Consider the following 16,751-nt stretch of genomic DNA (forward strand, 5'->3'; position numbering starts at 1 on the left):
AACTATGAAAAAAATTAATGAATAAAGAATTCCTATAAAAAATAATAATTTAATATCAAAGAATAGTTTATATAAAATATTAATTTTGGAGATTAATGAAAAAAATTTTTTTTTCTTTGAAGTTTTAAAAATTAAATTTATTTTTGATTTACAAGACCAATGTTTTTATTAAACTATTAAAACTAATGAATTATATTTATTTAATAATTTTTATATTATTAGTTGGTTTAATAAAATTTTCTTTTAATAAGAAAAATTTATTATTAAGTTTATTAATTTTAGAATATAAAGCTTTAATTATATTTTTAATTTTATATTTTTGTTTTAATTATATAATATTTGAGAATTATTTTTGTAATTTTTATATTGTATTTACAGTATGTGAAGGGGTTTTAGGTCTTTCTATTTTAGTTGCAATAATTCGTACTCATGGTAATGATTATTTTAAAAGATTTACTATAATACAATGTTAAAATTTTTAATAATAATATTTTTTATAATCCCTATTATTTTATTAAAAAATTGTTATTGATTGGTTCAAACAATATTATTTATAATATTATTTATTTATATAATTTTAGGAATAAAAAGAATTATAATTGTTAATATTAGATTAAATTTTGGTTATGATATTATATCTTATAGATTGAATTTATTAAGGATTTGAATTATTATTTTAATATTAATAGCATCAATTTTAATTTATAAAAATAATTATAATTTAAATTTATTTTTATTATTATTAATTTTTTTATTATTAATATTATTTTTAACTTTTAGTTCATTAAATTATTTTTGATTTTATTTTTTTTTTGAAAGAAGATTAATTCCAACGTTATTATTAATTTTAGGTTGAGGGTATCAACCAGAACGTTTACAAGCTGGTATATACTTAATATTTTATACTTTATTTGCTTCATTACCTTTATTAATTATATTTATATGGTTATATAAATATAATAATACTTTATTTATATATTTAATAAATGAATTAGATTATAAATATATATTTATATATTTATTTTTTATTAGAGCTTTTTTATTTAAAATACCTATATTTATTGTTCATTTATGATTACCAAAAGCTCATGTTGAAGCTCCTATTGCGGGATCAATAATTTTAGCGGGAGTTTTATTAAAATTGGGAGGGTATGGTTTATTACGTATTTATTTATTATTAATTAATTTTATAAAGATTAATAGAATTATAATGAGAATTTCAATTTATGGAGGAATAATTGTATCTTTTATTTGTATTATTCAAAGAGATATAAAAATTTTAATTGCTTATTCTTCAGTTGTTCATATAAGAATAGTATTAGGAGGAATTTTTACCATAAATATATTAGGTATTGTAGGTAGGTTTATTTTAATAATTTCTCATGGTTTATGTTCTTCTGGGATATTTTGTCTTTCTAATATTATTTATGAACGATCAGGAAGACGAAGAATTTTAATTAATAAGGGTTTAATAAGATTTATACCTTCAATAACATTATTTTGATTTTTATTATGTAGATCTAATATAGCAGCTCCTCCCTCATTAAATTTATTAGGTGAAATTATATTGATTAATTCTATAATAAGTTGATCAATAATATTAATAGTATTAATTATAATAATTTCATTTATAAGAGCAAGGTATAGACTATATTTATTTGCTTATAGTCAACATGGAATAAAGAAGAATAAGATTATATTCTTGTTCTTCTGGAAGGGTTCGAGAATATTTATTATTATTTTTACATTGATTTCCATTAAATTTATTAATTTTAAAAAGAGATATATTTATAATTTATTTATATTTAAATAGTTTAATTAAAATATTGATTTGTGGTGTCAAAGATGTTTAGTGACTTTAAATTATTAAGAATTTATATTTTATAAGATTTATTTATTTATTAAGTATAAGAATAGTGTTATTTGTAATGAGTTTATATTTTATTTTTAATAATTTAATTTATATTATTGAATGGGAGATTATTAGAATTAATTCTATAATAATTATTTTTAGAATATTATTTGATTGAATATCTTTAATATTTATAAGATTTGTATTAATAATTTCTTCAATAGTAGTTAAGTATAGAGAAAGATATATAATAGAAGATTTTAATAAAAATCGATTTTTATTATTAGTATTAATATTTGTATTTTCTATAATAATAATAATTATTAGTCCAAATTTAATTAGAATTTTATTAGGTTGAGATGGATTAGGTTTAGTTTCTTATTGTTTAGTTGTTTATTATCAAAATGTTAAATCTTATAATGCTGGTATATTAACTGTTTTAATAAATCGAATTGGAGATGTGACTTTATTATGTGTAATAAACAAATCTGAGTGCTGTTTTGTTCATATTAAACAATTAATATTCGTTCCACTCATATCATATATATATATATATATATATATATATATATATATATATATATATATATATATATATATATATATATATATATATAATTGATAACTTCTAGAACAAAAATGCGAGAAAAACCAACAAATTTTTCTTAACATACAAATAAAAAATAATAAATCTCAAACCAAAACATATAGACCGATTCTGCCTTAACATGGCTACGCTCTGTTACCACACTTGCATGTTAGCATAACATGCCTCGCGTAAGTGTATGTTAAAGATTTGTTATTCTCGGCGCACCAATTTTATGAGAATGAATCGTGTTATGGCGTAACATGAGCGAACAAAGATTTTGGTTTTTTGATGTTGGCTCTCTGTGTTTGTACTCTCGAAATCGGCAATAATCTATCTCTACGGTGCTGACGCGAACGGTTTTTTCAATTTTGGATATACTTGTACTGGACTTCCAGTCAAAAAGCGTTCACGATTTTTTTAGATAAATATATTTTACATACAAAATGGCCAGTGATACGCACATGAAAAGAGCCAAAAAAACTAATCCGGCGCAGTACGAAATATATGTTGATTTTTTAACCAGCAACCCACAATTCGTTGCTAATAAATTAAGCCCCTCGTTCGACAAGGATTATTTCAGTGCAAAGTGGGAGGAATTGACCAATTTGTTAAACTCATGTGGTCATGGGCCTAATAGGCCTACTGAATCCTGGATGAAGGTAAAAGTTTTTGTTGCTAGTATGTTATATTTTTGAAAATGATAATTCATATGTTATTAAATTGATATAGATATTTGCGGGTTAGAAAAACCAGACAAAAGCCAAAGCAAGGAACAAGAAGCTCATACTTTAGCAACAGGAGGTGGGCCTGCATTAACCAATTGCTTGACAGAGGTCGAACAAAAGGCCTTAGGTGTTTGGGGTCTAGGGTCAATTGATGGCCATCCAGATCTGGAAATGGATATTGGACTAAATGTAATTTTCATTATATATTATGTATATATACATATACACATATTAAATTCTTTAATAGTATCCTATCGAAAAATCTGTCAGCAACGAGGCTGAACTTGATTCTGTTAATGTTGATCCTGAGGTAGAAGATATAATGCCACCTCCAGAATTTTTAGATGATGCCCCTAGACCACCAATGCAGAGACGAAGAACTTCTGGCAATAGTAAGTATAATTTTTCTTCTATTTTAAATATTACTTATATTACTATGTGATACATTCTGCATTTTATTATTTTAAGATGAATTAAATCACCTCGTAAACTCAATGGAATACGTATTGAAAAGACAAACAGAGTCTCTTACTAACATGATGGAGAAACAGACAGAGGCGCTGCAATGCTTAGCCGATCAATTGAAAATTCTCAATGATATATTAAAAAATAGATTTAACAGCCAATAAATTTTGTTTTATATTCCTTTATATATATATATATTTATTTATTTATTTAAAATAATCACATTCATGTACCTATAAAAATAAAATCTTTTTTTTAAGTGAATAATATGGTATTAAAAATATCTTCTGGCATAAGAATTTCTGATATTATATGCCATATTATCTGCCTCATTGTATACTTCTGAAATATTAAAATCAATTAATTTTAACTTCACATTTGAAATACAATTATTCGGTATCTAACCATTTCCACTATCATTACTATATTCTGTCAGTTCTTCATCCAGAGGAATATTATTTACTCTGCATATATTATGCAGAGTAAATACTGCATACACAATTTTTCCTGCCACATCAGGTGTATAATGCAGTGTCCTGTGACGATGCAAACATCGAAAACGACTTTTAACAACACCAAATGTTCTCTCTATTACATTGCGAGTCTTTTTGTGGAACTTATTGTATTTCTCCTGGGTAGAGCCTACTGGCGTCCTATATGGTGTGAGTAGGCAATGTTCCAAGGGTAACCTGAATCTCCTGCAAATGTACAACTATATATATTTTTTTCCTTATTTGATTTGCGATATTAAATATATTCTTGAATTGCCCAATAAATATGTCCCATCATCAGCATTATGATTTAGCAGGGCTCTGACTGTCGAAACCTCCAAATGGCTGCATCATGAGTGGAGCCAGGATATCTGCTGCTCGCAAACAATATCCGTTCATCGGCATCACATATCTAATATTATTTATTATCATGTTAGTCTTCAAAATTCTTAAGCAAAATAAAATAATACTTACTACTTCAATATTAATTGAGTAATAGCCCTTCCTATTCATATAAATAGCAGCTGGTGCCACGGGGTGATCTTTTTTGGGAGCCACTATACTTATGTGTGTGCAGTCTATGCACCCAATAATGCCAGGCATGCCAAACTTCGTATAAAATCTGTTAAATAGCAACATATTACAGACCATGTTCAATGTACACGAAGTGGTGTAACATATACCTCTTTTTATTTTCATCTCTTTCTGATGAGGTTTTAGGAAAATTCACATACTTTGGTGTAGCATGCTTTATAATTAAATCAGTCACTGTTTTAATGCAGCAACTGACTGAAGGCTGGCTCATAGAATTTAAATGGCAATTGCCTACATCAGTCTGATATGAGCCATGACCAAAAAATGAAGCGCTGCAAGTACCTATAATGAAATTTCAGTTATGCAAGAAAAACACTTTTTCTTTAAATAAATGCTTGAACACTAATAACTCTGCCGACTCTGGTGCAGAATTAGTAATAGATTTGTATGATAACTGTGTAGCTAAAGATTTCAATATCTACCTAAAACCCTACTTATATGATAGGGATAGCTGTCAATCATATCTTATAGGATTTTTGGGTAAATATGCAATTAAATTGATTAATTTCTTCAGTTTGTATAAAATGAGTGGTTAGATGATATAATCATCGACTCTCATTTAGCATCAATTGGTAATAATAACAAAAACTTCAAAATTTTTACTGTTCATGAATATAACCATATTATGAATATTAAAAATGATAACTTTGTTCTAGATTTATCATCAGGTATAAAGTATCAAGATCAAGATCCATACGAGATGAAGATACATACAAGATTAGAACCAACCAGAAAATCGCCTACAGAATTGGAGAACGTACACATGGATATATTTATTAAGTTAAAATTAGGCTAGAATACATTAGGCTGGTAGTTTACTATTTTTTATTTTAAAAATGGGCGGGGAAGACGGCAAGGACCTTCCAGTTCGCATAGATTTCGCGTTTTTTCACAATTATTTAATATTAATTCATATAACAATACTCAAAATACAAATTTATGAATTTTATAAATGCACTTCACTATAAGCTTCATAGTGCTGGGAACCTATGAAGTTAAAGTATTTACATGGTGGATCTTAGGGGGGTACATCATGTAAATACTTTTTTTTTCTTTTTTTCTTTTTTTTCTCGTAATTGCAAAATTACCATAGTACATTACAATTTTACATTTAATTTCTAACAGGTTCTTGCATCGTCTACGGTTTTTTTCTAAAGAAGATCTTCATATACATTTAATCATCTCGTGGGGTATTTTTCATGTTATATTCCTATCATTTAAGTTAGACTTAATAAATTAGCTTACTTAATTAATTTAAGTTATTTTGTAAGTGGACTAGGGCTGTACTCAATTTGTACGGCGACACCACATAAAAAAAACGCGCCTGGCAACTATACCTCCTGGGTGGTGTGGTAAATAGTTGCATCTTAGCTATAAGTATAATAATTATCAATTTAATTATTTTATTAATTATATTTAATTAATATATAAATGTGTAATGAAAAATGTAAAATACGCTGATGTTAAATGTCCAAATATTCAATATAATAAAAGTTTTAAAATAATCTTTGTTTTTCAATCTGAAAATCTCCAATTTTTTCAGGTAAAATTATTATTTAAAAAATAATTTTTTTTTTTTAAACTATATTACGTTTTGAACAAGTGTATGGTTTGGATAATAATATAATCATATTATTATGGATTATAATATTATGCCCAAATGTATTTTTTTCCCTCATGTTTTTTTATTTTGAATTTTTATTTTACTAATATACAACTAACCTGATTTTTAGTACTTGTAACATATTACTATTAGTAATAGGAGAATTATAATTGGACATAATATAATAATCCATAATATATAATAATATTATTGATTTTGCAATATTTTGTCATAAAATATTGGTTCGATACCATAAAAATATCAGCGTTCCATTGCTGCATATTTTCATCACATAATTAATGAATAGTTACTGATGATTTAATTATTTAAATGCAAATTTAAATTGAAACTTATTCAAAAGTTAGTTTAATAATTTGCTTGCTTTCTTGTGCTGAGATTAGTTAGAAAACACACACATGCATTTTTGAGGTATGCGAAACCTTCAAAACGTGAAGAAATGCAAAAATTTTCATTTTCGGTTTTCGGTCAATTACTATAACTTGAAATGAATAAGTTGCTTTTTACAACTATAAAGTAAATTAAAAATGCCGCCCCAAAATAAGTGCCGCCCGGGTCGGACCGCCCCCCCCCCCCTAAGTACGCCACTGCGCGTATCCACGAGTTTCCCTACTATAATAAATTAGTTTTTTGTGCAGACGTCCCGGAGTTTATGTAAGTTACTATAATAATTTAGACATTTGTGCCAGAATTCTGATAAAGATATCTTTCCACAAGAGAGTGAATTATCAGTATTTACAAGTTTGTTTGTATTAAATATAAAGTTCTTCATTTATTATTACAGTTATTCACTATGAGTGGCAAGCTTGAAAATGTTAACAAATGCGCCATCCCTACTTCAAGGGCAATAAGTGACACGTGGCGTCAAAAACATTTAAATAATTTAAAATTGGCGAAGATTGACCACAACGTTATCCTCACTGGAGACTCCCTTATAGCAAACTTGGAGAGGCATCCCATTTGGGACATGTTTCAAACATTTCAAACTGCAAATTTTGGAATCGGAGGCGATAAAGTGGAAAATGTTCTTTATCGTTTAAAAAACGGCGAATTATCAAATCTGAAAACCAAAATTGTGGTCATGTTGGTAGGAACAAACAACACGGAACATAGCAAACCGCACGAAATTTATGAAGGAATTATTAAATGTGTGAGCATCGTTAAAGAATTGCTTCCGAGTGCTCACATCATTTTACCCACCATGCTTCCAAGAGGAAGAGTACCAAATGCCCAGCGCGATTGCTTGGAAGTCGTCAACAGTTTATTAAATCAAATTAACAATATAAATATGAATAGAAGACATATTCACATAGTGCACACACATAGAAATATTGTGGATGAAAGAGGATTCATAACAAGAGAAATAATGTATGATTATTTGCATCTCACAGCCAAAGGCTATGATCAATGTTTTCAACCAGTAATTGATTTAATCAGAAAAATATTGACTGACAAATGAAAACCTATAATATTTTGCTTAACAATAATAAATTATTCTCTTCATACTTCATACACAGTCGGTAAATGCTTTTGGGATATGTTAGTATTTAACTCCAAGTGAGTTGAAAATTGGTATTTAATTTTTAGTAAAAAGCTATAAAATGGCATCAAAATCATGTAAATACCATGGAAACACGACCAAACATTGAAAGTACCAATTGATCGTTGGGATACAAATTCTGGTGAACTTTAAAATGTAAAGTAAATACAATTACAAATGCCCCGTAATCCAACGTCAACAATCAACATTTTTCGCGAGGCCTTTCATCGTCCCCCTGGAGTTCAATATCGCCCACCAGGGGGCGATATCGCCCACTTTGATAAAGACTGGATTAATCCATAACTAAAATGAATAATATTTGTTTACATTCAAAGCAATTATTATGAATTTAAATGTATCACTATCTTATTTATTTTATTAAATGTGGATTAAAATCTGAAACTTGTTCAGCAGATAGAATAATATCTAATAATCCTACTAATTGTTTAACAAAATACAGCTCTGGACTGACTGTACGATTTTTGATGATATAAATGAATATCTATTATCTAATAGTCCAGATAAGGAATAAAATTATAAATCCACATATTAGTACTAAATTGAAAGACATTATTCTCAAACGCATTTTTGAATTCAAAACAAATTGAAAATCCCACTGCATGCAACTATCTTTTAATAATAATATGCATGTATGGTGTAAAAGGAGATCTATCTGAGTGCCTTTAGTATATGGACACTGAAATTAATAATATAAATCTTAATAAATCGCTATTTTATAGTGTTTTTAGGAACATTATTAGGCTAGATTGAAAATGGGTTTTTATAGTGCTCAAAATAAGCTTTAAAAGAAGTACTTCTGTGTGTAAAATAATGAGCTATCATGCAATTAAAAGACGCGTTCAATGTTTTTTTTTTTTTAATTTAAATCAAATAGTTTATGAGTGCCATTTCCACAAAAATTAAAGTTAATCGTTTTCCATCTAGAGTTAACTTGGTTTGAGAGATCTTGATGGATTCTAGAAAATACCATAACATTAGTACAAACGATTTTCAAAAAAAACTCATGATTTCATAAAAAACCATTTAAAAAAAAACAATTTCTCATTATAATATCTCTGAAAGAATTCGTATAAAGTATATATATATGAAAATTCAAGGTATTTTCAGACTAATTATTGCTTTTTATTATTTTTTTGTTACACAATATTGATAGAGTCTAATTGTTTAAAGAGTGCGCGGCTGTCCAACCGGAGTGTCTTTTGATCCCTTTAACCCTGTGGGAGTTGTAATGATAATTATAATATATTAATTAGAACCTCCCAACAATAAAAAATATATCAAATTTATTGACTATAAATTATACCATATCAAAAATATACATGACATGTCCCATTGTTTTTTTACAAATCCAAACCAGCCTGCTTGAATATCCCCACAATACATGTTTTAAATAAATTGTTTAAAATTAAACTTAAATAGATGCAGATGACTTAGTACTTGATTTCGAAGTTTAAATATTTTTTTTAAAATATATTTGTTCTAAACGTTTTAAATTGTTATATACAGATTGTAGATAATTTATAAGCTTTCTAATGATATATAATAATGTATATATGTTTAAGTAAATTGTTTAAAGAATTTAAAAAAAAATATAAAAAATGTAACCAGCAGACATCTTAGTGTACTCAAATAGATGCAAAATACTAATACTTGATTTCAAATTATTATATATATTCAAAACAATTTTTTTAATATAAATTTATTCTAAACGTTTTAAATTATTATATACAGATTTGTAAATAATTTTATCAGCTTTTTAACAATATATAAATAAATATTTATATTTAAAAAATTTATTAATAATTTTAATCAAATATAAAAAAAAATGTCCAGAAACTTGTCAAAATTTCCAATAATATTCGTTAAGTATGCAATGTGTAGATTATATTTTTTTTAACAAGTTGTTCTAAAAGTCGCAAGTGTTATATGCAGATTTATAGATAATTTTATTAGCTTTCTAATGATATATAATAATATTAAGTTTTAATGAAGTTTATCAAAAATAAATGCTGTTATAAATTTATGTCACAAAGTGACACAAACTCAAAATCGCAATGTTGAAGTTTGAAGTTTTTTTTTAAATATAATTTTGTTCCAAAATTTATAAATCGTTATATACAGAATTAAAGATAATTTTTAAGGCTTTTAATATATAATATTATATATATATTAAACAAACTTTACCAGTATTTAATTAAATTAAAAAAAAAAAAACGAATACAAAATTTAGATTTTGCAATTCGAAGTTCAACATAGTTTAATTTTTCTGGAAAACTTTGTTCCGAGAGTTTTGAGTTGTTATATACAGATGTGTAGATAATTTTATTAGCTTTCTAATGATATATAATAATAGTATATGTTAAAAAAAAATTAACAAAATAGACATAAATAGTTGACATAAATGACCCCAAAAAATCAGTATTTAATTTTCAAATTTAACTATTTTTTTTAACTTCCCGAAGGAGAAGTTTATGTTTTCATCAAAAACCGATTCGCTAATTTTATGTTTTCTCGACGTTTCAAGCCATTCTGAATCGAATGAGACCAAATTTGGAAAAAGTATGTGTGTGTGTGTGTGTGTGTGTGTGTGTGTGTATGTGAACAGATTTTGTCGTAAATCGACGTTTTCTCGAAAACGGCTGGGTCGATTTCAAAAATTTAAAAGCCATTCGATGTATCTCGACGAGAATATTGTTTGTCAGTTTTGTGCGACGATCGGCCAAGCCGTTTCTTTATAAATGGCAGAAAAGTGAAAAATTTTTCGTCTACGTTTTAGCCCGCAATTCTGAATCGATTTTGAAAATTCAAAAACCGTTCGAAAGATATTGGTTGGGAATCGTGCTGATTAGTGTTTTTGGTAGAGATCGGCCGGGCCGTTTTCTTGTAATAAGTTTTTAAAAAAAAAATTTCGACGATTTTTATGATTATTTTTTGACGATAGATACCATAGTCTTCTAGATCATACTAAAATATTACGGGCCTACGACAACTGGTTCAGCTTTAAAAAATTCGTCAAAGTTTGCAAAAATCAGTATGGTCTTTTTGGCATTTGTCAAAATTAGACTTTTGATCGACGTTTCTCAAAAACGCCTAAACCGATTTTAGAAATTTAAAAGCCATTTGATGTATTCGGTCGGTGAGGACTATCGTTTGTCAGTTTTGTGCAACGATCTGCCAAGCCGTTTCTTTGTAATTTGAAAAAAAAATTTTCGTCCACATTTAAGCTCATCCTACCGAACGATTTTAAAAAATCAAAAACTGTTCGAAAGATATTAGTTGGGAATGATACTGATTAATTTTAGGTGAAAATCTACCGAGCCGTTTTCTTGTAATTAACTGTTGAAAAAAAGTGTTAAATTTTCGTCGACATTTAAGCTCATCTACCGAACCGATTTTAAAATATCAAAAACTGTTCGAAAGATATTAGTTGGGAATGATACTGATTAATTTTAGGTGAAAATCTACCGAGCCGTTTTCTTGTAATTAACTGTTGAAAAAAAAATTTAAGCCGATTTTCATGGAAATTTTTTGGCGATATACATCATGGTCTTATAGAACTTACTGTAATATTACGGCCTAACGACAAGTAGTTTAATTTTAAAAATTCGTCAAAGTTTGCTAAAATTATTATCGTTTTTTTTAAAGTAGGATTAATGAAGTATATTATTTACCCATTTTTTGATTAAGTCGATTATTTACACATTTCGGGAAGTTCATGTAACTTGCCTCAAGGCTAAATACCAAACCAACTAGTTTTAATTATTTTGTTCTACGACTTTTGAATTGTTATACACAGATTTGTAGATAATTTTATTAGCTTTTAACAATATATAATAATATATATGTGTTAGAATAATTTAAAACAATATAAACATAAATACCAAAAAGTAACCGACTAAGAAATCAACTCATTTTAACCACGAGTAACTAAATATTCACTTTCAAAGTTTAAACATTTTTTAAAAATAATTTTGTTCTAAACAATTTCAAGTGTTATATTCAGATTTATAGATAATTTTATTAGCTTTCTAAATGATATATAATAATAAATGTTTGTATGTTTATACATTATAAAAAATTTAATTATAAACAAAAACTGTACCAGTAGTCAAAATTTGTAATTGCATTAATCATTTTTGTGGACATTTTCTTATAAAATTTGCATTAGTAACCAACAATTTTGTTAAAACATTTTATTTAATATAAACATAAAAAGCTCATAAGTTGTGTAAAAGCTCATATAAGATGTGTTAATCTGTATTTGCGGTTTCTAAAGTTTTGGAACAAAATTTTGACGAAAATTACTCAAACTTGCAAATAATTCAAACAATTTAGATGTCAGTCACACTTTATTTAGATTTGCGTTATTATTAATAATCTATGTTATAACTTATTATATTTGATTTTAAATAATTTTTTACATTAATACATTATATATCACTAAAAAGCTTATTAAATTGTCTACAAATGTGCATTTTAGTTTTGTAATTTTTGAAATAAATTATTAATAAAAATTGTAGGAATTTGATATTATCAGTACTATTGCATGGCTTACAAATAAATAGATACAAACATTTAAATTTTAGACATTTTTCTTATTAAATTTGTTCGCAAAGTTTTGAAACGTATATATACAGATTGTAGATAATTTTATTAGTTTTCTAACAATATATAACACTATTGTTATATTTTAAATATTTATAACAAAATTATCGTGATAACACAAAATGCACGTCGACCATTAAAGTGCACCCTTTAAAACTACAAATATTAAATAACACTTCAGTTATTATTATATTTCGTACAAAATTTTTGTTTGAAACATAAAAAATAGTTATGTACAGATTTATAGATAATTGTATTAGCTTTTTAACGATATATAATAATATATAGGTGTTAGAACAAATTTTAGCAATATAGACGTAAATATAGAACAATGTGACCTGTAAAGTCCATCAAAAGCTGATAACTGTATACTGAAGTTTAAACTTTACTCATTTTTCTAAAAAAATTTTGTTCACAAAGTTTTGAAACGTTATATACAGATTTGTAGATAATTTTATAAGCTTTCTAACAATATATAACACTATTGTTATCTTCAAAACATTTATAAAAAAATGCACTTGCAAACAAAACTGTGCAACCCTTGAAACTAATAATATAAACTAAAATTACAAAAAACACATAATTTTCAATAAGTTTTTTTGTAAAATTTTGTTCCCAACTTCAAAATCCATACATACAGACTTGTAGACAATTTCATAAGATTCATTTAATATATTACAATATATACTTCACCTGTCTTTTACAATTTATTATTACTTAAATTATCACTCACCTGTCGAAGTTATGTTAATCGCAGCATTGAGGACCCTTCCTCTGGCCACCACTGCTTGTGTCAAGTTAGCATAACGTTGATTGACACATTCTGTCATCTTTTTTATACGTGAAGTGTCATCGTGTTGATAAACCGCTATTAATTTCTGTGTCAACTGATTGAAGAGTTCGATTTGATGTTTGTATTGATGTAACTCTGCATGATATGACTGGAAAAAACAAAAAAAAAATCAAATTTTGCAAATTACTTTTGAAATATTTGTGTAAATAAAAATTGTGTTTAGCCAGTTTTTTGGGCTTGAAATTAGCTTTGATTTGATGTATATAAGTATAGATGTGTTGGAACAAATTGTGGTTTAAAAACGCTTTCAAAAATCTACTTATTAAATTTGATTTAATTGTACAGTGTGAAGATGACTGGAAAAAGACAAAAAAAATCTAATTTTTGCAAATAACTTCAAAAATATAGGTGCGAAAAAAAATTGGGTTTAGCCAGTTTTTTGGGCTTGAAATTAGCTTTGATTTGATGTATATAAGTATATATGTGTTGGAACAAATTGTGGTTTAAAAACGCTTTCAAAAATCTATTTACTAAATTAATTTTAATTGCACAGTGTGAAGCACGCTTTAAGCTAAAGCAGTAGCCACGCTTGCTCTTTTGCTTATGAGCGTTGTTTATGGTTTTGTATGGCGCCGGTGAGTGTGGTGCGAGCTTTATTAGGCGTGTAAAGCGTGTTTCACACTTGAACTGGGGAAATTTAGAAGCAAATTTATAGTTTTTTTTAATAACTTCTAAACTATTTGTGACAGGTATAAAGTGTGTTTAGCTAATTTGTAGCTAATTAAATTTTATAAATTTTGAGCTCACATTTTTGTAAGTTTTATTAATATAAAACTGTATTTAAAATGCTGATACAATTATATGATGAAGACATTTTTGTAGTTTTAGTTTTATATGTTCTAAATTATTTATGCAAATTATAAGGTGTGTTTAGCTAATTTGTAGCTAATTAATATCTCGTAAATTGAAGTAATATTTTTGTAAGTTTATAAATAATTTTTGATATATATGTAATTATAAATAAACAAACTTGCTAAACCAAATTGTGTGTAAATATAAAGTTTTATAGTTTTTTTTATATTTTCAAAACTATTTATGCAAACTATAAGATGTGTTTAGCTAATTTGTAGCTTATTAAATTATCTTCATTTTATACTAATTCAAATAAATAATTAAAATTTTAAACTTTGATTATTTTTTTTAATAAATGCAAATGAAAATTATCAAAGCTTCAACTCAAATTATATGAAGTACATTTTTAGGGTTCGTGTGCTATATTTTCTAAAAATATTGGTAAAAACTAAAACTGTCTTTAGCTAATTTATAGCTCAAGGTTCTAGTTACAAGTTTGTCTTATATTATACTGAGATATTTTTAATAGTTATCTTGCAAAAACCAAATTCTTAAAGACCTGATTAACTTTGTTAGTACTTGTATTTGGGAGTTGTGTTTAGTTTTTTAGCTATAACTTCCAAACTAATAATGCTAACTAAAAGCGGTATTCAGCTAAATTGTAGCTTGAAGCACTAGCTACAAGTTTGTCCCATACTATAATAAGTTATCTTTATAAGTTATCTTGCAATTTAAATTTCTAGAGCAATATGTAAATGTTAGTTAGTACCTGCTCTAGGATTTGTGTTTACTTTTTTAGCTATAACTTCTAAACTAATTATGCTAACTGAAAGCAGTATTTAGCTAATTTGTAGCTTAAAAAACTAGCTACAAATTCATCTAATATTGTACTAAGATATCTTTAATAGTTATCTTGCAAAAACGAAATTCCTATAGCACTATTTAAAGTATAGTCAGTACCAGCACTTGCACATGTGTTTACTGTTTTAGCTGTAACTTCTAAACTAATTGTGTTAGCTACAAATTGTTTTTAGCTAATTTGTAGCTTGAGAAACTAGTTATAATTCTCTCTCAGACTATACTAAGATATGGTTAACAGTTATCTTGCAAAATCTAGATTCTCTCTGCCTCATCAAATTTTCATTAGTACTAGCACTAGGACTTGTGCTTAGTTTTTAGCTATAACTTCCGAACTAATAATGCTAACTAAGAACTGTCTTTAGCTAATTTGTGGCTACAAAAACTAGCTTTAACTTTGTCTAAAATTATTTTGCAAAATTTGTAATAATTATCCTACAAAACCCAAATTTTCAGTCCGCCTACTAAACTTTCGTCAGTGCTAGTATCAAGACATTTGCTTATCATAGACATATTGCTTACTTTTTGTGCTATAACTTCTAAACTAACTAGCTGTAAGTGGAATTCTGTCTTAAGGCAATAGGGCATCGTGCCTTAAGGCAAATTGCTGGACTTCCCGTACCAAAAATTATTATTTTTAAAAACGATTAACATGTTTGAAAAAAATTAATAAAAAAAAAATAGATTTGAGAAACTACAAATTTGACAAAAAATTACTTTTTTTTTGAAAAAAAAAATTTATATGAAAAAAAAAAAAATTTTTTTTGGATACAAAAAATTTTTTTGTAAAAAATGTTTTCTTCATTTTGACATATTTTGGAAATTCTGAACTTTTTTCAAAGCAATCGCACTGCTTGAACTGCATAGAGACGAAATATCAAAGCGCGATGTGCCGCGCCGCCGTCCAACGCATAAGCATTGGTACGGAACCCATAAAAATGTGAAAAAACAATATACTTATTGTTAAAATCTCTATAAAATATCTGATAATTTGATGTGCATATGTCTAATGATAATTTTTAACCGCCGAATGGCATTATTTTTTACTTTTTTCATTAGATCTCGAAAACCGCTAGACCTACCTCCATGAAAATTTGATCAATTCTACATCTTGTCAATACAAGTAAAATGTTTTTGAATTATTCAAATCGGACGCTCCGTTCTCTTAAAAACGGAGGTACCGTTCGTGGCACTTTGCCCCGTATCTTCGGAACGGCTAGACCTGCCTTTGCCAAAAACTAATCAGCACGTCTCCTTATCAATACGAATCGAATGTTTTTTGAATATTCAAATCGGTTGATCCGTGTCCCGAAATCGTCGACGAAAATTGTATCCGCACATACATACACACAAACATACATACATACATACATACATACATACATACACACACAACACACACACACAACATACATCCATTTTTTCTAAGGTATGCCAAAATGTTCAGAAGGTTTTGAAACGTCGAGAAATGCAAAAATTTTCATTTTCGATTTTTTTGCGATTACTATAACTTACCCTACGGGAAGTTAATAAATTATTAAAGAATGTGTAGTATATAAGTAACTGTTTTTGAAATTACACTGAAGATGAGACACACCATGGTCTCGAAACGTCTGTAATCATAAAATAAAGTTGTGTTAAACAAATCTGAGTGCTTTTGTTCATATTAAACAATTAATATTCGTTCCACTCATATCATATATATATATATATATAATATATATATATATATATATATATATATA

The 16,751-nt window shown here is 26.7% G+C and overlaps 1 protein-coding gene across 1 annotated transcript; it reads left to right on the forward strand.

Annotated features, from left to right (window-relative positions):
- Positions 1-1,075: 1,075 nt before the first annotated feature.
- On the forward strand, positions 1,076-1,793 carry LOC113365378 (NADH-ubiquinone oxidoreductase chain 4-like; the record flags this gene model as incomplete). The annotated part of the gene is given in 2 exon segments (XM_026606950.1): positions 1,076-1,720; positions 1,722-1,793. Coding segments are annotated over 2 exon segments (717 nt in total), but the record flags the coding sequence as incomplete, so codon positions are not given.
- Between the last annotated feature and the right edge of the window lie 14,958 nt (positions 1,794-16,751).

This window comes from Ctenocephalides felis, unplaced genomic scaffold (assembly GCF_003426905.1).
Source record: "Ctenocephalides felis isolate EL2017-DRISC unplaced genomic scaffold, ASM342690v1 CF-g0.4_SCAFFOLD_00959, whole genome shotgun sequence".
Taxonomy (NCBI): Eukaryota; Metazoa; Arthropoda; class Insecta; order Siphonaptera; family Pulicidae; genus Ctenocephalides; species Ctenocephalides felis.